General features: G+C 43.7%; 1 protein-coding gene across 3 annotated transcripts in view; it reads right to left on the bottom strand.

The window, feature by feature from the left end:
- Sgpp2 (sphingosine-1-phosphate phosphatase 2) overlaps positions 1-23026 on the bottom strand; it is a 106935-nt gene that overhangs the window by 6296 nt on the left and 77613 nt on the right. For all 3 annotated transcript variants that reach the window (XM_040753244.1, XM_040753243.1, XM_040753246.1), the window contains one exon: positions 22111-22200. In XM_040753244.1, coding sequence (XP_040609178.1) covers positions 22111-22200 — 90 coding nt within the window. The remainder of the gene's footprint in view (positions 1-22110; positions 22201-23026) is intronic.

Genomic DNA, 23026 nt, shown 5'->3' on the forward strand with positions numbered 1-23026 from the left:
GAAAATGTTTGAGCCATAACTAGGGAGATTTCCAAGTTGGGGGGTGTAGAGTGTAGCCTTCCCCGCCATCCACCTGGGCCCTGCCACAGTTGTAGTCCCCAAATAACTCACAGGACGCTATATTAATTATGAAGATATTGGTCATTTGCTTGGTTTCTTACTGGCTATCTCTGACTTAAGTATTTACTCCATAATTGTTAATCTAAGTATTTCTCTTACCGGAGAAAGGGTCCGGACTGCTTACCCCTATGGTGGCTACATCGCGACTCCCTGTGTTTCTCCTTCCCATAATCCTCCTTGACTCCTAGTCCCACCTATCTTGCTTCCCTATTGGTCAACAGTGCTTTATTGACATATACACAGGACTTCCCCATCGGGGGGTGTGAATTTCTTATAACAAAATTATTTTTAAATGCTTCTAAATAGAAGAACTGTAAATGCTCTAAATTTTATTTTTAAATAACTCCTTTTTTTTTTTTTGAGACATGGTCTTCTCATTCTTTAGCTCAGGCTGGCCCTAGCACTGGTCCAAAAGCAAAGAACCCAAAAGAACAACAACAAAACAACCCCCAAAAATTAAAAAATGTTTCCAGAGATGAAGACAATTAAACTACAAAGCATATTATATTTTATAAACCTGTAGACCTATGATTCTACTCACGACTCACAGAATTTGAAGAAAATGAAGAGGGTAAAACTGTTCACCAAAGTTCCTATCACACTGGTGCTCCCAACAGCTCAGTTGGGAGAGTGCTTGCCTAACATGCAGAAACCCCCCACATCAGCACAGGATCAACCCAGGACTTAGTGCCATACCTCAGTCATCCTAGAACACGAGCACCTAAGGCAGGAAGGTCAAAAGTTCAAGGCCATCATCAGTCACACAGTGAGTCCAATGACAGCTTAGAATATATGAGACTGGGACTCAGGAAGGAATGAAGGAGGGAAGGATTCCTTTACTGTTAAAGACGGTTCTTGTTGGGTTGTTTCAGTTCGTGCAACTAAGACCAAAGGCAACGTGATCCACTGGAGAAAAATCAGAAAACACAAGCAAGCAAACCTAGTATAAAGAAAGGGGCACAAATCACAGACTCGGAAAAGGCACAAATTCAGCGTGTTCTGTGGCTCACATATAAAAAAGAAAAAATGAGATGAGCAAACATGCTGCTTCCTTATTTAATAATAGAGGAAGAACATTTTCCATTTGAAAAGACACATTTCTGAAAAATCTCATTTCCCTCCCCATGGGTTCAACTTTAGCAGCTAGTGAGATGTGCTGTAGAGTGTAGAAAGTCTATTCTTAAGTGTATGCATGCAGATACACACATGTATATGTATGTGTATGCACACATGCGTGCACACAAACACCTGTAGCCATCGATGAACTATCGTAAGGAAATAAAATGATGAAGGGTGCATTTCCTGTGTGGAAATATTACAGACGACTTCTGTCTTCCCTTTCCTGACCCACTGCCACATTTTTCTGAATTTTCTGCAATTAATATCCTTTTCTTTTTCCTATCACAATACTATTTATTTGTTTGTTTAAAGAACATGTTTCCTGAAGCATGCTATGTAGCCAAAGATGACTTTGAACTCTTAATTCTCCTGCTTCTACCTCCAGAATGCTGGCGTGACAGTGCGTATCACTATGCCCAGTTTAGTATTTTTTATATTAATAAAAATGCCCTCGGACTTGTCATAACAGCCAAGCTATGGAATCAGTCTAGGTATCTGCCAACAGATGAATGGATAAAGAAATGCATATGTACATACATACATATATATGGAAAGAGAGAGAGAGAGGTTTCATCTAGCCAAAAAGCAGAATGAAATCATGTCATTTCAGGACAGTAGATGGTAGCAGATGTCACTGCCTTTAAGCAAGATAAGTCAGATACAGAAAGACAAGTTTCACAAACTTTCTGTCACGTGCAGAAGTAATAAAATAAAATAGACAACAGTGACAGAGGAAAGCAACGTCAGGATAAAGTTTAGTGAAGAAAGCCATTAACGTGTGACATTGAGCATCCTTATCCTTAGCCAAACAGGAAGGATTCCTTCGCTTTTCAGTGACCATCTCTAGAATTCTGACAGTGTACCCTTACTCCTCAAGAACTGTCTACATTTGTAAATTCTGACCCTCCATCCCTTTCCCATGAGTGGTTTACTGGGAAATTTTTTTCATCCTCTCTCCCAGCATCTCCCCTGAAGAACACTGTTGAGGAGCTAGACTGCCCAAAGTTATCTGCCTAGAGAGAGAGGCAGAGCCAGCCATTCGCTCAATTGTTTGCAAAAAATGCTTTCAGGTCCCTGGACTATTTAGGCTAGGCATTTAGGCCGGGAACTCTGACTCTAGCATTTCCCCCTCTGCCAGGTCCCCTGCTGAGAATGTGAAGGGCCTGCTCTGCCCTTGATGGCTTCACAGAGTGAGCTGAAGCCAGGCACCCAGACAAAGCGAAGATATGGTGAATGCTTTCTCTGCCGCTACGCTGACAATGAACAAGCCAGACCTGGCCTTTGTCTTGAGAATAACTGCTACTAATCTGTCAGTGTTTCCTCCTGAACATCTCAGAATCTGCTTTCCTGTTCTAGCATAGGTTCAGTTTGATTTCTCAGAATAATGAAGCCGGGCTTCAATAGCTGCCTCAGCAAGCAGGAGGCCACAGGGCTCATGAATATGCACATCAGTGATTTGAGAAACCGTGTGTTATGTAATTAGCATTTGTATGGGGAAGAAAAGTGAATGTATAAGCTCAAAAGTATTTCCCATCGTCATACATGAAGGTCTTACAGACAAGCCAGGTGAGGTGGCATGTCACTCCCAGCACTCAGGAGCCTGAGGCAGGAGGATTGCAAGTCCCAGGCCAATCACGACTATAGTTCATGAAAATCTGTCTCAGACAAACAATGGCATGGAGAGATGGTTCAGGGGAGCATAAGCACTGGAGTTCAGATCCCTGGCACCCAGGCAAACTGGCCTGGTGAGCCACCTGTCATCCCAAACAGGGAGTCCCGAGACAAACTGGCTGGATTAGCTGAATTGGAAGCTCGCATTCAGCAAGAGACCCGACCTCTGTAACTAAATTGGAGGGCAATCAAGGAAAACACCTTGTGTCAACCTTTGGCCTCACGCCACGGTGCACAACAAGCCCATGAGTGCGCCACATGTGTGCACCACATGTGTGCACCACATGCACATGTGCCCACACTCAGGTAAACCCCACACTCAAAACACAAATTAAAAAATAAACCAAGAACAATCACAAGAGGAAGGCAAGTCTGTTGGCCCATGGCACGTAACATGAACAGCAGGCTCTTCCGCTGTCATGGGATCTGGGGGTGGGTGCTGCTCTTTCTGTCTGGTGCCCTCTTAGAGAGCCATGGCTGTCCTTGATACCACCTAGGCCTAGGGTTGTTAGGACTCTAGGGCTAAGGACCGGCGAGCATGGCAATCTGCCCAGAAAGAGACTTGAAAAGACCTGAAAACTCATTGGTACAGGAAGGCAACCTCAGCACGACTGCAGTTGCAGAATAGTGAGGCTATTTAAGATTCAATAGAAGTCATATTGATAATTTTGACAGGGTTTTCTATGGGTGGGTTAAAAGTATGGACACAGCAGAGCAGGGTGTGTAGCTCAGGCTTGCCTAGCAAATGCCATCCCCGCACAAATATTATTAAGTAAGAAAAGCTGTAGGCTGAGTGTGATGGCCCCAGCCCATAGTCCTGCATGCAGGCAGTGGAGGCAGGAGAATAAAGTCCAAGGTGAGCCCTGGCCACATAGTGAATTCAGGACCTTCCTGGGCTGTACGGAATCCTGTCTCAAAAGCATGGACATAAGGCAAAGCCTTATTTTAGTGTCACAAAGACCACCCGAAGGTCACAAGAGGGAGAGAACTTCGTCACCTCACTGTTTTCTGTGTCAAGGCCTCAGACCAGCCTGAGCAACAGAAGATACAGTCTCAATTGTTTTTTGTTGTTGTTTTGTTTCAAAAACTATTCTTAGTTTTGATTGAAGAAAAGTAAAAAGAAATTCATTTTATTCATCTATCATATTTAGTATACTGAACATGTTATCTCAACAGATAACAAAATTGCCAATAGCATTAAACTTGCTCATGCTAATATCCTCAGAATATCCCCCAAAGGGATATGTAACCCAGTTGGGTTTTGTCCTATTAAAAGGCAAATGATTTCTGGATAAATGATCAATTCTGGATAAAAATGTGGTACATTTAACTGGAGGAATATTATTCAGCCATTAAAAACAAAATCATGAAATTCATGAGTAAATGAGTAGTACTAAAAAGGTACTAAAAAGGTAACCCAGACCATGAAAGACAACTATGGTATGTATGTATTTACTTATATGTAGATATTACCTGTTAATGCAATGATAACCAAATTATAATTCATAGAACCACAGAGGTCAGGTATAGAGTAAGGGACTAGGAGGGGCATGTAGATCTCCCTGGGAAAAGGAAATAGAATAGACAGCTATGGGTGAATGGAGGAGGGACTGCAATGGGCAGATCGAGTGGGGAGGGGAAGGGAAGAGCAGGGACAAGGGAGGGATACAGGGAGAGACAGCAAAAATTAAGGACCATTTGAGGAGTAGTATAGAAGCCTAATACAATAGAAGCTTCCTAAAATATATGCATATATGAAAGCAATGTAAATGAAATTGCCAAATAATGGGCGAAACAGAGTCACAGGTGTACATCTCGTCACCAAATGAAGTATCCAGTGCCATGACTGGGTTACATCTAATTGAGTTGTTGAACAAAGACCCAGGTTGTTGCTAAAACTATAGGTTGCTCTTCACAAACTGATGCTGAAGACAATACCTTCACAACTCACCGAAAATGGAGAAGTCAAGCTGGTGCCTACATAGTGCCTTCACCTCTACATGCTGGTGTTTTTGGAACAGAAAGGCACTCTGCATGCTATCAAAGGAGAAACGCAAACCAACCGGTCACACACCATTTGATCTACAATGATGACCTTCCTGCAAGACACGCTAGTGGCCCAAAGCTTGTGGGAGTGGCCAACTGATATCTGGTTTGCCTGAGGCCCACTCCACAAGATGGAGCACTGCTTGGGAGACCAGAGCTTGGCAACCTAGGATAAAACCAAATACTACTATTCAAAAAGATAGCAATAAAATGACTCCTAATAACATTCTCCCAGCTCAGCCATCATCAGAGAAGCTTCCTCCTGCAGCAAATGGGAACAAATACAGAGACCCACAGTCAGACATTGTGCAGACAGTGAGAGACCTTGGAACACTGAGCCCTAAATAGGATGTCTTCATCAAATCCCTCCCCTCAGAACTCAGGGGACCCTGCAGAAGAGGAGGCAGAAAAAAACATTAAGAGCCATCGAGGAAGCAAGGATCTCTAAATCAACAGGATCACCACACATATGAACTCACAAGAGACCGAGACATCATGTACAGGGACTGCGTGGGTCTGCATTGCATGGGGTCCTAGGGCTGAAAGGAGAAGTAACACATGTCCTCATCCCTAACTCAGAAACAATCTGCAGTTGATAACCACTTGCAGATGAAAATTTAGTTTTCTCCAAGGGAGTCTCATAGTTTTTTCCAAGGGTAGGCCACATACCCAGCAGTAGATGGCCAACAGAAAAAGAACCAAACAGCATCTTTGGTGGATACTTGTCCATAATGTTATGTCAGATCTTGCCCCCCACCCTTTTCAAATTACACACACACACACATATATATATATATGCACACACGTCTCTCTTTTTACCTTACTGGTCCTTTTCATATATACAATGGCTCTCAGTTTAGTGTTTTTATTGGGTTCCAGAGTGTGCAAACAATTGGTTCTCTGTGTCTGTACCTGTTTCTTGTGCCTTTTCTTGGGCTCTTTTCCCTCTATTTGTTTTGTTCTATTCTGATGTGTTAGTTTTATGTGTATTTTATTATTATCCCTTAGCCTGTCTATTTTCTAATGAGAGACAGAAAGGCGGTGGATCTAGATGGGAGAGGAAGGGGGGAAGAACTGGGAATGGAGGGAGGAAACCATAATCAGGGCATATTATGTGAGAACAATAATGTGTTTTCAATAAAAGAAAAAAATTAATAAAAATAATTTTGTCAAAGATTAGAGCTTGTTGCTTTTGTGATCCTATAGGATGTAGAACCCACTTCATGTATAACTCAGGAGCCTTAATGTACTTCCTTATCACACTTCTGAGGAAATCTAGTGATTCCTTCAGCAAAACTTGCCGGCATAATCATTATTCAATGAGTTGAATAAAATCTTTGACCCAGGGCTGCTAAGATGGCTCAGCTGTTAAAGAGCACTTGCTGTTCTTGCAGAGGACCCAGGTTCAGTTCCCAGCAACCACATGGTGACTCACAATCTAGCCTCCACAGCATCAGGCACATACATGGTGAACATGCAAACCAATACGTCTACACATATAATAAAAATAAATAAACATTAAAAAACTATGACCGATGTTCTGTATTTGGAAGACATGTAATTTGGAAAGGTTTTTAAAAGATGTTCTATTAAGCAGATAAATATTTGATGCTATTCAGATGACTGAAATATCTGTAAGTGAAACTATCTCTGCTGATTATGTGTCCCACGTTAAAAGAACTTATTTGAATCTATTTTCTTTATATATTATCTGTTTCTATTACATATTTATTTGTGTGTATTATGTAAGCTTGCATGTGGTACCCACAGAAACCAGAAGAGGGTGTTGGGTTCCTGAACCTGAAATTACAGATGGATGTGGACCAAGCAACATGGATGCTGGGAACTCAGGCCGGGTCCTCTGCAAGAGCAGGTCTCCCTCTTTAGTGCTGCACCATGTCTCCAGGCCTCTCACTTGAGTTTTAGAGCCAGGGTCACTCGCTGCCCCTTCTTGCTGCTTCAGATAGACCAGCTGGCCACTCAACCTTTAGGATCTTGCTCTCTCTGCCTTCATCAGCACTGGGGTGATGGGCACGTGCTTCTGCTCCTGGCTTTCATGTATGCACCAGGGATGCAAACTCCCTGTGCTTGCACAGCGGGTACTTTACCCTCTGGGTCATCTCTCCAACCCTTGTATGTGTTCTTTAAATGGTTCTAGGACACTAAAAAGTAAGGCAGGCATTATATTTCATAAAGAAATCATATAATCAGGTATTATGATAGCTTTGTGTGATCTCAATATTAACTAGGAAGATATTGGCATACAACACCCATTTCTAAACTTTTCCTGTACATAGCCAGACTCGGGAAAACATCTCTTGCTTCTCTTGTCTCCACAGAGTCTAGCAAGCCTGAGCAGTCATTCTTCACGAGTCACACCCATGTCCCCACCCCGAATTCCCATGTGTATGCACAGTCTAGCTGTGATGAATGGCGGGGCTTGGCAGGTCAGCGGGATTATGACAGCAGCTCAGACATGTTTCCAGGCAGGTTTTAACATCATCTCTGACAACTGCTAAGGAGCTCACAAGAATGGCAGGTACGAGGACGGACGCTCTGCCGGGAGACACAAAAGACACTGTCAAACTCTTAAATGATCTTTCTCAAGCTTGGGTGGGCAGCAGGGCCTCAGAGTAACTGGAGAACAGAGCCGAATTGTGTTCCATGTGATGTAAGTATCCAACAGGCCCATGCAGGTTGTGTGTAATCGGCATCGCCACGGCCTTGTCTGGGGATGTGTGTGGACCGCTTTCCAAACTGCACCTTGCATATAACCCCACAGGGAAGCTCTTGAGTGCAGGTCCTGATGATGTAGGTCCAGGCGAGACCCGAGACTGCATTGCTAACGATCTCTCAAATGGTGCTGCGGAACAAGGGTTGCATTGGTGGATGACTAAGCCTGTCTTGACTTGCTAATTTACAGAGGCCGTCACAGGGCTGTGTTTATGCTCATGGAGGAGCCTCTCACTTTCTTTTGTGAAACACACACATGAGAATGAAAGCTTCCGAATGTACTGGAAGGTGATCTGATCACCTTTGAAAATGAAATTCAGCTATAGTGATACTTGTGTGCACTGAGGTAAAGGGGAATCTGAATTCTTGGGGGTCTTGGTGTCGTGACTCTTCACACCTGGAGGAAAGGAAGTCTACTGCTGTCCTTTGTTCATGCTCCCGGGGAATGCTGCCTTCTGCCCTGGATGCTGGGTCCATGAGCAATAGCTAGGGTCCCCAAGGGAGTACTATGCAGCTCTCCTGCCAGCTGAGAGTCAGACTCCTGGCATCTTGCTCTGCAGAGTGTCAAGAAGACATAAATATGGCCATGCTCTCCCATTTGAACATCTCAATCATAGGGTTCTGATTAGTTATTTAACTTCTCATCATTTGGAAAAAAGGAGTAAAACTAGGATCTCCCTCACTAGGTTGTTGGGAACCATCCTATGTGGGGTAGCTAATGCCTGTAGGGCGCTTACAACAGTAGTTCTCAGCCTTCAATCCTTTAACACAGTTCTTCATGTTGTGCTGAACCCCAACCATAAAACTATTTTGTTGCTACTTCATAACTGTAATTTTGCTACTGTTATGAGTAATAATGTAAATATCTGACATGTGACATCCAAAAGGGTCGAGACTCACAGGTTGAGAACTGCTGGCTTAGAACAATGCCTAGAAGATGCAATACTTACAAACACATCTGCCATGCCCTGTTTTTACTTATACATACATACATACATACATACATACATACATACATACATATATATATAACAACATCTCTACCCAGAAAACTTCAATGATCCCTAGAAAAGCCAAAGATCTGAATACATTCATGGGCAGGAATGCTCAGCATTGCAAAGTGCCTCTTCTCTCAAGATGTTACACACACTGCACTTAATCTCAGTAAGAGCCCAGCAATGGAGAACATGATGAGCTATGGCGAGTACAAAATTAATATGGAAATACAAAGAGCCAACAAGGGCAAGGGTGAGGGCGGCAGGGCCTCCATCTCCTGCCATCAAAACTTACAGAACAGTGGTCTTAGCAAGAAGATAGACGGACAGAACGTAAGAAAGAGCATAGAGTATACGTAGACCGAATATAAGCAGTCACCTGACTTATGGTGAAGGTTATCCTTCCATAATGCATAAAGGACAATGCTCCCAAGTACAGAGCAAACATCATAAGACCAATTCCAAGTGGAGTATAGATAAAAATTACTACTGTAATATAAAATAATATATTTGTGACTTGTGGTATGCAAAAAGTATCTTGGGATATAGAATTGTAGCCATCAGTTAAAAGTTGCATCAATCAGACTTCACTGAAAATTTCAAACTTCTCTTCACCAAAAATGTCAACATAAGAGTCAAAAAAGCAAGTTACAAAGTGGGAAAAAGAATTCATAACACATTTAGCTTGCAACGTGTTGGTAATAGTAATAAAGACACGTGACCCAGTTAAAATGGGGTAAAGACAACTAGGACCTCACAAAGAAAAATATCTAATGACCCAATAAACACACAAAAGGGGTCAAAAGTCATCATCCAGAGAAACCAAAATCAAAGGAGAGCCTGAGACATCTCACTGGAATGTCTACGATGAAAGAGACCGTGGAGGTGGGGACATGTCACATGCTTCTGGTGAGAGAGTGAACTGACCCAACACAATGACTAACTCTGAAGCCGTACGCTTGCACAGCTTATGAGATACACTGTAGTCTTGCATCCAGACTCAGATAAAATGCATCTCTCTGCAACAAAGGCATGCAAAGGGAAGTTCAGAGCAGCGCCGTTTCTAACTGTCTCACTGGAAACCACCCAAATGTGCATCCGTAATGAATGAACAGTGAAGCCCTTTCGAGTAGTTGAATATTACATAACAGCAAACACTGCTGGACGTGGTGGCACGTGCCTGCAGTCTCAGCCATTCAGGAGACTGGCGGAGGAGGACTGCTTGAGCCTAAGAGTTTGAAGCCAGGCTAGGTTACAGAGCAAGAAGACCTGATCTCAAAAGTACCGCTGCTAATGCATGCTGCTGATGAACAGAGGGTTCCATGCAGCCAGAGGGATGATTTCCCAGACATACGGGAGAGTGGCAGACACCGATGAAGCAGGCCGCATGCTCCTGCTGGTGTGAAGTTAAACAAGTGGACAGTGCTGCTGATCTGGGGAGTGTTGCCTCCAGGGAGATGCAGAATTGAGGCAGAGAGAGGGCATCTGGTGATGATGTTTTCTGATGCAGCAAAGTATGCTTTCTTTGCCAGAAGTTTCCTGAGCTGCACAAACATAATTTGGTCTCCTTATATGGCACATCCATAAAATGTTTAATAACTTTATTCTTTTCTGAACCACAAAAGTGAGAGTTCCTAGGATTAGACTCCACGTCTCATAACCTATGCATCCTTCTCTTTAATCTCTAGGTATTGCTTACACACTCTTATCCGAGGACCAGGTAGCAGGGTCTGTAGTCATGACATGCTTAAGTTCACAAGGGACACAGCATTTCCTTCTCTATTCCTGGATGCTTTGTCACCCCACTGATTAAATGAGATGTGCCCAGCATGTCCTGAGGACCTCCTGTGAGGTATCCTTTCATCCTAAGAACTGGTTTTGGGGAGCTGGCTCAATGGGGAAGGAACCTGAGCACAGATGCTAGCACCCAGGTAAAGAGCTAATCATGGCTATGAGTGCTTATGGCCCTGGCGCTGGGGAGGTGGAGACAGGAGCATCACTGGGAACTTGCTCCACCCAGCTCCAGGTGCAGTTAGGACTTGGTATTAAGGGTATGATGGTCATGTGTTAATCCTGGTGGCAATCCAGTGAACATTTCCTGGGAGCCAGGAATCCTTCTGGGAACTAGGGTGGGAGGTGATGGCATGGAAAAGTAAAGAAAATAAGATCGTTATTTTTTTCTCAAAGGACTCACATCCTAATGGGCCAAACAGCCTGACTGTATCCAAGCACACATACCACAGTTTGCACGTAGTCCTAACAAGATGCTGTTAGGACTTGTAGGAACTGTATATTCATTGAATATTTAAATTTCTTTTGGGGAAACTATCTGTTCCTGCTAACTAGTAAGCTAGCCTTTGTTTCTCGGAAGAATATGGGAAGCTTCCTGCTGAGGCAGACAAAAGGGCCTCACTCTTTTTTCCCCTTGAGATACAGTCTCACTACATAGCTTTGGCTGGCCATCCATCTGCCTCTACCTCTCCAGTGCTGGGATTAAAGACATGCACCATCACACCCTGCTAAGACCTTACTCTTGACATACTGTGTTTCTTCCTTCTTGGCACTGAACTTCTGATCTTTAACATTTGAGGGAGATGGCTCAGCAGTTAAGCGAATGTTCACTGTTCCAAAAGACCCAAGTTGTGTTCCTAGAACTCATGCCGGGTGGCTCATAGCCACCTGTAAAACTCTTGCTCCAGAAGATACATACAAGTCTCTCTGGCCTCTGGGGGAATCTGCACAAATGTGGCACACACATACATATATATGTAGACACTCGGCCTGAAGAGGTCACTCAGCAGTTAAGTCTGTACCCCTGTTTCACAGGACCCAAGTTCGGTTCCCAGCACCCATGTCGGGTGACTCACAACCACCTATAACTCCAGCTCCGCGGGATCCATTGACATGGCACCCTTCCCATGCACATACCAGATCTCCAACACACAGTAAAAATAGTAAAAATAAATCGCTTTTAAAAAGCCTCAAGCCATTTGAGATTCTCCAAATGGTGGACACTGTATTGACATTTATCCTCAGAAGCCTGTAATCCCAGCATTTTCAGGGCTCAGGTTGGGGCAGAAGGATGGTGAGCCACTGTCTCAGGAACCAAAGGAGAGAGTTTGCTTTTAGATCTGATGAGACTTAGAAACAGGCCTTATTTTCAGGCTTTAGGAATGTATTTCATCATTTTATTCCCCACAATGGGACAAACAAACAGTACAAATTCAGGTAAGTGTAAGACCCCTTTTATTTTTAATTATGTCAATAAAGGAAAAGTCAAGCTCATTTTTAAAAAGTTAGCTTTACAAGATTCAGGGACCATGCTGCTTCCATAGGGGAGGCACATGGCTTTAAGAGAAGCCCTATCCTTCAGTGAATCCGCAATGCATTTCACAATCCAAAAAGACGTATCTGATAAAAGAAAAGACACACTTGAAAGCCTGCTTCTGTGAGAAGTCCAGCCAGTGCCTTCTTCTTACTCCTTGTCCCAGTAACTGGGACTTGCCTAACTGTCAGATGCACCATACAGAAACGCTAGGTCCCAATCACTGAATGTGGCCTTTTAGGTTTTATGTGGGGACACTGGAGACCATTTTCAGTATGACCTACAAGTAATATAAGGTCTAAGAGGCACCTGTGGCCTTCTCACGGCCATGAACTTCATGCTTCCCAATAGTTACCTCAGAGGTTTGTCTCAGTATCCTTAGACCAGCTCTAACTGGAGTCCTGCTACTGTCCAGCCACGAGATCAGGGAGACCTACTCGAAGCCTTCCACACTGGGCTCTTGCCTGGCTTTTTCCTAGGGTCAAGGTCGTTTTAGGACCTTGCTCATCCCACACATACAGGACAGAAAACAGTGCCACAATTGTGACTTTGGGATCCGCATTTAAAAAGCAAAGTAAAAAAAATTAATTTGTCCATGTTTGCTGTTCTTGCCCCATATTGGGCTAAGCTCTAACTTTTGTTTCTCTGACAAAATGCCTTCAGTTTACCTAATCATCCCCCAAAATAGCTGTCTGGGCTTCTGGTTACTGAATAATAATGATTTTATTTTTGTCTTGCTGAAAGAAGAAATCAACATAAAACTTTATAAACAAAAGAGGTTGAAGCACCTTGGACACTTGCTACTTTTGAAACCAGATATAATTTTCTATGTTTACAAAAGGGTAAAAACATTTGTTCCCAGGGTAAATAGAGACAACAGCCCTAATAACGTGGTAACAGAGGCTCAGAAATATCATCACAGGAACATACTTACCTAATGATATAACAAAAAGTTAGCCTCAGTGGGATGTGATTTACATTGTAATTGGGTCTTTCCTTGTATTAAGTGAGGCACTTTAAGTTCTTTCCCTTTTATAAGTGTTTTCAAACAACTTGAACAACACACCCAGAATACTATCAACCACTATCAGCCAGAACACAGCTCCTATGGTCTGCAGATAATTTAATGTTTGACAATCCTTTTCAACATCCTCCAGCTCCAACTGAAACTAAGACATTACTTGGGGGTTGGGTGGGTGGTTGGAGAGAAATAAGCAAATAAAACCTAATATCTAAATAATTACCCACAGATCAAACAATTTGGAGACAATAAAAAAAAACCCAGCAGCATTTCGACTAGTCCAAGACAAAATAAGGAACTGTCTGCCATTTGTTCACAGTTCTCATGCTTGCTGATCTACCAACGAAAAGATCAGGCTAATTTTACTGTTAATACAGTGGGATGTTGCTTCATCACTCAGTGGATTTAAAGCTGGTCCTTTGTGTTGCATCATTCAGGACATCACAAATAATACAGTGTGGCCAACCTCCTACACAGGCACAGACCATGGTGCTGTGTCTGTGTTTTGAACCTTTGACAGAGCAGGGAAAATGCCACACTGGACTTTGCCCTCTTCTGATAACCGAGGGCGCTTTATTGGGAGAACTACTCCTGCTTAGACATGATGGCTCTAACCCTGACCCTACTGCCAGTTCTAGTTCTGGCAAAACAGGTTGGCTCCTGAGTCAGCTGAGCTAATCACAGACAGCCCTTGGCCTGGTGATACAGCAGAGGGAGTCATCATCCAATAAGATGTGTCCTGAAACTCCCTCATCACAGACATCCCTTCCGGAGAGGAAGTGAGGCAATCTAAGCCCAGAGCTCTCAGGCTCTGGCTTCAGGTTTAAGAACAGACGGAGAGAACGAAACCCCTGTGCAGAGATAAGCTGGTTGGAGAAGGAGCTTTTGGAAGGTTCAGACATCAGGTCTTTCTCTCCCAATGGCCACTAGTGACTCTTTTTGCCGTGGTTACAAAACCATTGCATTTTTCCTTTAGGCTTAAATGGGTTGACCAGGTATCTGCCATTTGCATTCCTGACCAAGCAGATGGTGAGCAATTGATGTTTGACCTCACTGGACTCCTTTGCAGCCCACTGGGATGACTTCCAAGATTCCGTCTTTGCATTTGGACCCCATCCCACAGCCAAATGTCAGATACAACTAAAGTCTCACATGTATGTCCAAGTTTTGACCTGAGAGCTGTTGGGAGACAGGATACAACAACAGTAACATGGTAAAGACAGCTAACCTCCTCACATCTGCCTTCTGGTCCCTGGTATTCAGCTGAGTGAACTAGCTGTCTATGAACTGCTCCAGTCACTTCAGGATATTTCTTCCTTTCTCCCCTTCTCTCCCCGCCCCTCCTCTTCTTCCCCTTCCTTCCCCACTTGCCTCCAGCTGGCTAGAACTGGTTTATTCTTCAAATCAAGAGAACATGAAATTAAACACCAAGGGGGACAAAATGCATCATTTCAAATGCTTTTCACTGTAACGAATGGGACATGTAAGACTCCATACAAACTGCCTTAAGCAAGAAGGAACCCTCATTTGTTGTTTTATTGTGAACGATGAACCTACAGGTAGGATGTCCCTGGACATGGTACCATCAACCAGTCAAGGATGTCAGTGGTGAACCTGTGTTTTATGTCCATGTTTGGTCTAATCCTGCTGACATCTCTAAAGGCCGTGAAGGCATCATATAGCTACCCACCCTAGCACACCCAGCAGAACAGGTAATCATAAATAGCGGTATGAGGACACATTTAGGAGTCAGAATTGACTCATTATGGTGACTACTTGGATGTCTGAAGTATGGGAGGGAAGGCCTTGGGTTTTGACATTTCTTTTATGAGTATATTGGTAATAGGGAGGTCCTTCCCTGAGACAGGGCCAGAGCTGGTTTGACAGGGATGGTGCCATAGCTAAGCAAGTTTATAGCTCTTCGTGCTTTATGTGGGTCTGCCCAGGAGACTAACTGGGTTTTGTCAATAAAACCTTTCCCTGGGCAACAAGGTTTGTTCATACCTGACAAGAGGTCTTGCAGGGGAAGTCACTCTTCCCATTTATGTGCTAAGGACCATTCATATAAATCAGGAGCCACCTCAATGACACATTCATATACCCAAGCATTGTAGCTCCCCCCCCTTCATCTTACAACTGATCCTGTTGGGTGCCGGTCCACCCCAACCAGATATGATCATCCTTGATCCAGTCAGTGCCTCTCAAGTCTGAATTAAAGTAAACCAGGGAGCTGCTTGTATAGCTCAGGACTCATGCTCTGAACAAGACACACACACACACACACACACACACACACACACACACACACACACTTCATGTGTGTTCATGAGAGTGAACCTACAAATACCCTGGTACACACATGAAGGTCGGAAGACAACCTGGGGCATCAGTCCTTGCTGTCTACCTTGTTTGAGACAAAGTTGTCCAGGGCTCCAGTAGATAACTTTCCACCTTGGACAAGGAGCTCTAAGTAGATTCAGAGAGCCACACATAATGAAGACATGAGAATAAGAGGGGACCTTCTTGGGGCCAAGAAGGGTTTCAGTTGGCAGGGGTAAGAGAGAGGGATAGAGACAAAAACAACTAAAACTTATTATACATGTGAATGCAACTGTCAAAGAATAAAAAAAGAAAAGGATTTCTATGGGATTGGAACAGGCAGTAAGAGTGGGGATGCTGTCAGTGTTACTTCCTATAGATTGTTCTAAGGGATCCTGTAGGGGACCATATTATCTTTGTTGGCTCCGCCCAGCTGTGCCTTGCTAATTATAGCATTCCTGCCAAGTTACCTCCAGCGTGTACATCTGCCTCCCGCAGTAGACTCAGAGACCCAGGAGAGTGGGTGGGTTTGCTCCCCTCAATATCCCTGGATCTTGTTCCAAGCCTGACACCCATCATAATTATCGAGTTGCTGCTGAATGAAGAACTACAGTAACCTATAATTTTCCACCATCCCACTCTGCAAACAACTATTCCCTTTGCTACCAGGCTGTCATGACTCATGGTGCCCGGAGCCCAGCTCTGGACCTGCAGCCTGACACACTCTGGGCCTGAGTCAACGTAGGGGTGCAAGACCTTCATGAGGCAGAGCTGCAAGTATGAGAAGCCAGTGGGCTCCAACAGGGCAACAAGACCAGGGAAGGAGACAAGCTGCCTTGGTCTCTCACTCCATTCTCTTCTGGAGAGAACCTTGCCAAAGAATGGCTGTAACCCATTCCTTGCATCTAAATGAGAGGCCCAATCAATCTTCCCGCAAATATCTGCTTCTCCATCTCCAAAAGCCACTTAAAAAGAAAAGAGAAAAAAATGCAACTGTGTTTCAACTGAAGTGGATTTGTGTCTTTTCTCTCTATGTGTCTGGAGCTCCGCATTCCTGTGTTTTCTTTGGTTTTAATTTTAACCTGAGATCGATTTTTTTCCAAATGGAAACCTATGGAAATTAAAAAGTAGCACTAGATAAAAGAAATGCCAAAACACCCAGGAGAGTCCTGTGTAGTACCACACTGAGGTCTAGGAAGGGATTTGCAGAGAACGTCTTTGTCATGTGGAGAAGTGGTGTGGCGAATTGAGAATGCTCCCCTCCCCTCCCCTCCATCTCAGAAGCCAGCAGATGCAGTGTGTGCTGGGACAGAGGAGCAAGAATGATAGTTTGGTAGGTGGACTATAACACTGACTCTTAACTGCTCCTTCGGTATTTCTAACATCTGGGCTCTCTTTCACTCAAACAATAAACTGCTTGGGGGTCAGACTAGCTGGGGCATACCTGTGAAGACATACAGCAGATGTCTTCATTTATACTTTATCTATTTTGTTTACTGTGGAAATGGCTGCATTGATTTGCATTTTAAAATATTGCATTAAAATTATCTCTTGTAATTGCCATCATAGAGTCTTCTTCATTCAGTAACTGATGGAAGCAGATGCAGACATCCGCAGTTAAGCACTGGGCAGAGCTCCTGGAAGCCAGGCGAAGAGAGGGAGGAGTGATAGTATAATCAAAGGGGGTCAAGATCGGTGATGGGGAGCCTGCAGAAACAGCTGACCTGAGCCAGTGGGAACTCACTGCCTCTGGACTGACAGCTGGGGAACTGCATTGGACCAAACTAGGCCCCCTGAATGTGGGTGACAGTTGTGTGGCTTGGACAGTTTGTGGAGCCACTGCTGGTGTAACCAGGATTTATACCTGGTGCATGAATTGACTTTTTGGAGCATATCTTGTTAGCCTAGTTATGGTGGAGGGCCTTAATCCTGCCTCAATGTGATGTGACACACTTTGTTGACTCCCCATGGGAGGTCTCACCCTCTCTGAGGAGTGGACAGCGGGTGGAGTGGGGGGAAGGTGGGGAGGGAGTGCGAGAATGGGAGGGAGAGAGAATTGGGGTTGGTAATAAAAGATTGTTTTAAATAAAAATATTAACATGAACTATAAAAAAATTTCTCTTGTAGCCTAGGATGGCCTCGAACTGGCTATGTAACTTGAGACGACCTTGAGTTTCTGATCTTTCTGCCACCACATCCCAAGTGCTGGGGTTGCAGGTGGGCACCACCACGCCCCCGGTTTATTCGGTACTGGTGCTGGAGACAAGGGCTTGTGCACGCGAGGCAAGCATGTCCCCATCTGAACCTCATCCCAGCCTGCTGCCCACTTAATTTCATGCCTTCTCTGCCTCACCCGATGCTTCCAGCAGCTCCCATTTGGCCTCCCCTTTACATTCTCCCATGATGATCCCTCCTTCCACTGTTAAGTGATAACTCACTCCTGGCACCCGGAGAAACTCGAAAAGGTCTGGGAAGATGGCCTTCCTTGACGAGGCCTTTTGCTAATGTCATCTTGCAGTTTCACAGCTGAGACGAATACAACAATCAAAGCTCATTTATTTTTAAAGGCATCTTTCTTGTACAGAGTGGCATGAGAAATGGTGCCCCTGTAGCCAACCATGACTATGCTCTATGCTCTGCAGCATCCTGGCTGGATGATGCATTAGTCCCTGAATACTCAAGGCCTTTTTACCACACTAACAGCGGTAATGCTGGAGGGGGACAATTGCAATATGGAAGGTGGGCCGACTTCCAAATGCGTATGCAACTCTCTGATTCCAACACCATCTCTAACCTAGGACAGCATACAAAGAAAGGAAGCTATGACTGCAACCCCCCTGACTAGCCGAGGACAACGGGGACCCCTGTATCTCTGGTCAACTCTGTGACCATGTGAATTCGCTCGCATCCTTGAGCTCGGGTGCTTGCTCTGCCCTAGTTGTCGTGTCAGTAGTGAACAGACCTAATAAGAAACTGCCCGAGTCCCGGCTGCCCTTAGGCTGTCTTCAGTGTCTGACTCTAGCTCCATACTATGGTTTGAATATGTGTGTGTTTAAACACTTAGTCTCCGGCTTGTGGGACTTATTTTCCGAAGTTGTGGAACCTTAGAATGTGGGGTCTGATGGTCTAAAATGGATTGCTGGAGAGCCATGAAGGTTGTAGTCTGAGTCTGCTTCTTGCCTAGCCTCTCTCTGACTCCTGGAATGCTAGGGTGGGGTAGGGTCGAGGGGGTCCCATCCATACACTTCTGCCTCCAAGAATCCCACCATGTCTCCCTGCTACAATGGAGAATACTCTTTCAAAATATTTCCTCCCTTCAGTTGTTTCAGTAAGATATTCTGTCTTACTGAAAGTGTCAACTTCCAGTAACTAATGCATTTCACCCTGGTAGCATTATTTTAATATATTTTGTTTTGTTTCAAAACAGAATCTCATGTACCCCCAAGTCTGCCTGGAACTCACTATGTACCTACAGCTAACCTCAAGCTCCTGCCTTCATCTCCCAAATACTGAGATTATAGGTGTGTCCTGCCAAGCCTGGCTTTATCTTAATACTTCCTTTCCCCTTCCCCTTTTCCTTCCCTTCCTCCCTTCCCTCTTTCTGAGACTTTCCTTGATTGATTGATTGATTGATTGATTTTGCAGTAATAGGAACTGAACCAAGACCTTGAGCGTGGAAGACAAGGGCTCTGCCACTGAGACATATCTCTTGTGGGGAAAAGAGGAATGTAGAGGTGATCCCAAGGGGCGGATAGCTTTGTGGGCTCACCCCTGCAGAGGAACTCCTCAGTGAGTTGTAAGGAGCCAATGAAGTTCTGAGTGTGTGTTATTGTAGTTGGTATGTGTTGGGGGAAGTCCTGTGCATTTTCAAAAGATAGAAGTTGGATTAATTCAGCAGCATTTATAATCAAGTGTACTTTAGCAGCTGTTCCTTCCTTAGCAATCAAAAAACTGAAAAACACAATAGCATACAGTATCCAGACTCTCTGTGTATTTTTCATCTTTACGTGGCTTATTTATTTATCTATTATTACTTTATTTATTTCACTTTTATTTATTTTTCTTTGAGACAGGGTTTCTCTTTGGAAATCCACCTGCCTCTGCCTCTGGAGTAAGTCCTACCAGCGTGCGCCACCACAACGCCGGCTTTTGTATTTATATCCACTTTGCCATTTCATTTTCTCTCTCAATCTCACGTATATTTTTAAACACACTGTAAACCTTTAGAGGTTTTGTTCATCCAAGTCTGACTTTACTGTAAATCTTTATGTTTTTCTGGCCACGTGTCTTATCTGTTAAAACCGCGGCAGTTTAAACTGGCTTTTTTTCAAGATGGCGGGCATAAGCGTGATTCCAGCTTACCGCCTCAGTCCATGCTGACATCCAGCAAAAGCTGCCACTTCCAGCGGTACGTACACACCTTTCAATCGTTAGCAGAGTCTCTTAAAACAACCTTGCTGGGTTTTTTTTCTTCTTTTTATCTTTTCTATCTTTTGAAAATGCCTTGACTTCAAAATTTAAGTATAAGGATATGTTACTCGGAAAAGGAGTTTTAGTTTATGTTTCCACAGAAAATGAAAAGCTGAGGATTCCTTCCAGTCTTCTGTGGTTTGACGAACCAAGACCCCCGGAAGCAGTGGATCAGATGTTCCAACAATTGAAACAGCTAAGATGATGCAGTTTTACAGACCCCAAAAATACGGACTTATACAGGTTTCTGAGTTTTGTCATGATCCCCATGGTATGAACAGCGCCCCCTTCCAGCATGAAGCAGTTTGGAATGAGCAACGTCCTAATTCCCATCTTGTTTATAAATCTTTGTTTTCATTTAAATGGGATTGTTTATAATTGGTTAATGATCACAACCACTCTCTTTTTAATGGTAAAAAGGGGAATTATGGTATGGGTATTGTTTTTCATTTATTGATATAAATTCAAGGTCAATTTTGTGATGTGTATATTTCTCCTCTTGATTAAGTATTGTGCTTATACAGATCCTTTGAAACGTAATGCATGATTGAATGCAGACTATAGGTAGTTACTTATAATGGAATTTATAGTTAGGTAAGTTAGGTTTTCTAGATATACAGAAATATATTTGGGATAGATAAACAGTCTTCAAACCTTTCAAAGACCTTCAGAAGATGGCATTTAAAATGGTTTAGGGTTTTTCTTGACAATGAGAAATGTCTGCTCCTGGCAGCACCAATTACGTCTGAGAGGAAGGTGGGCATCGAAGAAACTCGTTATGGAGTTTGCTTTCAACATGGCAAGATTAGCCATTTGGGCAAGAAACTGCTCTTGCCTAGACTGACTGTTGCTGTATAAACTGGACATGCAGGACCCACAGAAAAGTGACTGCTAAACTCAGTCTTACAGGGTTCCTGCTTCATGGAAGTGTCTACCAGACTTTCTACAGGACAAAGAAAAATGACTGACAGACTGCCAGCGCAGATGGACAGTTTGAAATTTCCTGCTTTGCTGAGAAGTGTTCCAGACACATTATGGCCTATGGGCTGAAGATGGATGCCCCAACGTTACAGAGGAGCTTCGGGTGACTGTCCAGGCAGTAAGATGTCTCTGTCAATCCTAGTGTTTATATATTATCCTTCTGTGGTATTTGATGGAGTTGAAGATAGATAGTTATAATTATAGTTTTCCTTAGTTATGATAAAAGATACATATAGAACTTTGGACTCACAAGGATGGGATGGATGAAATTTTCTTTAAATCTTGCTAAAATATTGTAACTATGTTCTTATTTGATAACTGTTCTGTTATACACAATTTGACTGTGTTAAAGTTAAGACCTTTCTTTTTGTTTAAACAGAAAAGAGGAGATGTTGGGGGAAGTCCTGTGCATTTTTCAATAAAGTACTGTTGAGCCTATAGGAGGGACTAGGAGTCCAGGAGGACTCTGGGAAGGAGAAACACAGAGAGTCAACATGTAACGCCATGGGGGTAGGAAGCCTGGAACTATTCTCCGGTAAGAGACATACTTAGATTAACAATTATGGGGTAATTACTTAAGTCAGCGCTAGCTAGTAAGAAACAAGGAAGGCCAACAGCTTCATAATGAATATAGCCTCCTGTGTGTTTATTTGGGACTGATGCGGATCTGGAACCAGGCGGGCGGGAAGGTTCCTCTCAAGAAAAAGCTTCTCTTTACAGGTATGGCTAAGTCCAGGACCTTAATGCTTCAGACCCATGGAAACAGCAGTCTTCCTCTGATGTTGACAGTGAGTGTAATAACAGGAAACTACAGCCTCCCCACCCCACCCCATGAAACTGTTCCCCTGTAGAGATCTCTCACTGAGACTAATTCCTGACATCTGTATGCCCATTCTTCATCCTGTCATTCCTAGGTCTCCTCAGAAGAGGTTATTTGTTGAGACTTCAGACTACATTGTGCCAACCATCTAGCTTAGTAGGTGTTAACTCCATCAGGATGAGCATAGCTCACCTGATCCCAGCTTTCTCTAGGAATGTCTGTCATTTCTGCAGCATCTCTCATTTCTCCCTTCCCTCATTGCCCCATCTAACAAGTCCTTCAGGACACTGCAGCCTCCAGCCCTCTTTTTACCTTGAGATAGTAATCTCTGTGTGGCACAGACCTTGTGATCCTCCTGGCTCAGATTCCCAAGCAGCTGGGATTCTAGGTATACACACCAATGAGCCAAGCTTCAGTAAGCAGCTTAAGGTACACATGGACACCCAGACCAAAGGCCGTTCAGTCACAAAGCCTGTCCCCACAGTCTTACCAGGACGGTGTGCATTCCAGTGTAGAGTCTGCTGAGACACACCAATGTAGAGAACACCACAGCCATTGTCAGGCCCAAAGCAAAAGGGTACTGCAGATGAGAAGAGAAAATAAAGATATTAGCTCATGTTCAGATGAATGCTTCTCTCTCTCTCTCTCTCTCTCTCTCTCTCTCTCTCTCTCTCTCTCTCTCTCTCTCTCGTGTGTGTGTGTGTGTGTGTGTGTGTGTGTGTGTGTGTGTTATTAGGGATTGAATTTTGAGCTAAGCAGGCATTTTACTATGAGCCCCTTTTTATTTGATTTTTTCCTGTGAGACAGTCTCTAGGTTACTGGTGGTCTGGCTTGAACTTGTGATTTTTCTCTTGTGATTTCTCCTGAGTACCCACGACTCTGGTCAGAATTAACTGAGTTGATGTCGCAGCTGGGAATGGGATTCACTGCACATAATTGCTAGTCTGAATCTTATTTTCCCTAGACCAGCAATCTAATCATCTGAAAACATTTTAAAATCAGGCCAGGTAAGGAGAAAATGCCTAGAAATACAGCTCTGGGGGAAAGTTTCCCAACACATAAACAACACAGAAGAACTAGGGTTTGGCGTTTTACTCTTTATTTATTTGTTAATAAAATTAACAAATATTTATTGAATACTGGAATCTGAGTTATCATCTACATCCTGATGACCAATCCTTATGACCACACAGAATGCTCCTCATACTTCCGGCTTCCTAAGGAGGGCAGCCCAATGAGGTTCTGGTGGAGCCTGCTGCATTACAAAGATATTCTGTATAACCAGGACATAGACATATGATGATACACCTGTTTTGATTACTGATGTGCTGATCTGTAGCTATGTGAACAAATACACCAGCATCTGCAGCAGACACAGTACTGATCTGCCCGCTCACTAGGTCTTC

This window comes from Mesocricetus auratus, unplaced genomic scaffold, assembly GCF_017639785.1.
Source record: "Mesocricetus auratus isolate SY011 unplaced genomic scaffold, BCM_Maur_2.0 Super-Scaffold_100010, whole genome shotgun sequence".
Classification (NCBI taxonomy): Eukaryota; Metazoa; Chordata; class Mammalia; order Rodentia; family Cricetidae; genus Mesocricetus; species Mesocricetus auratus.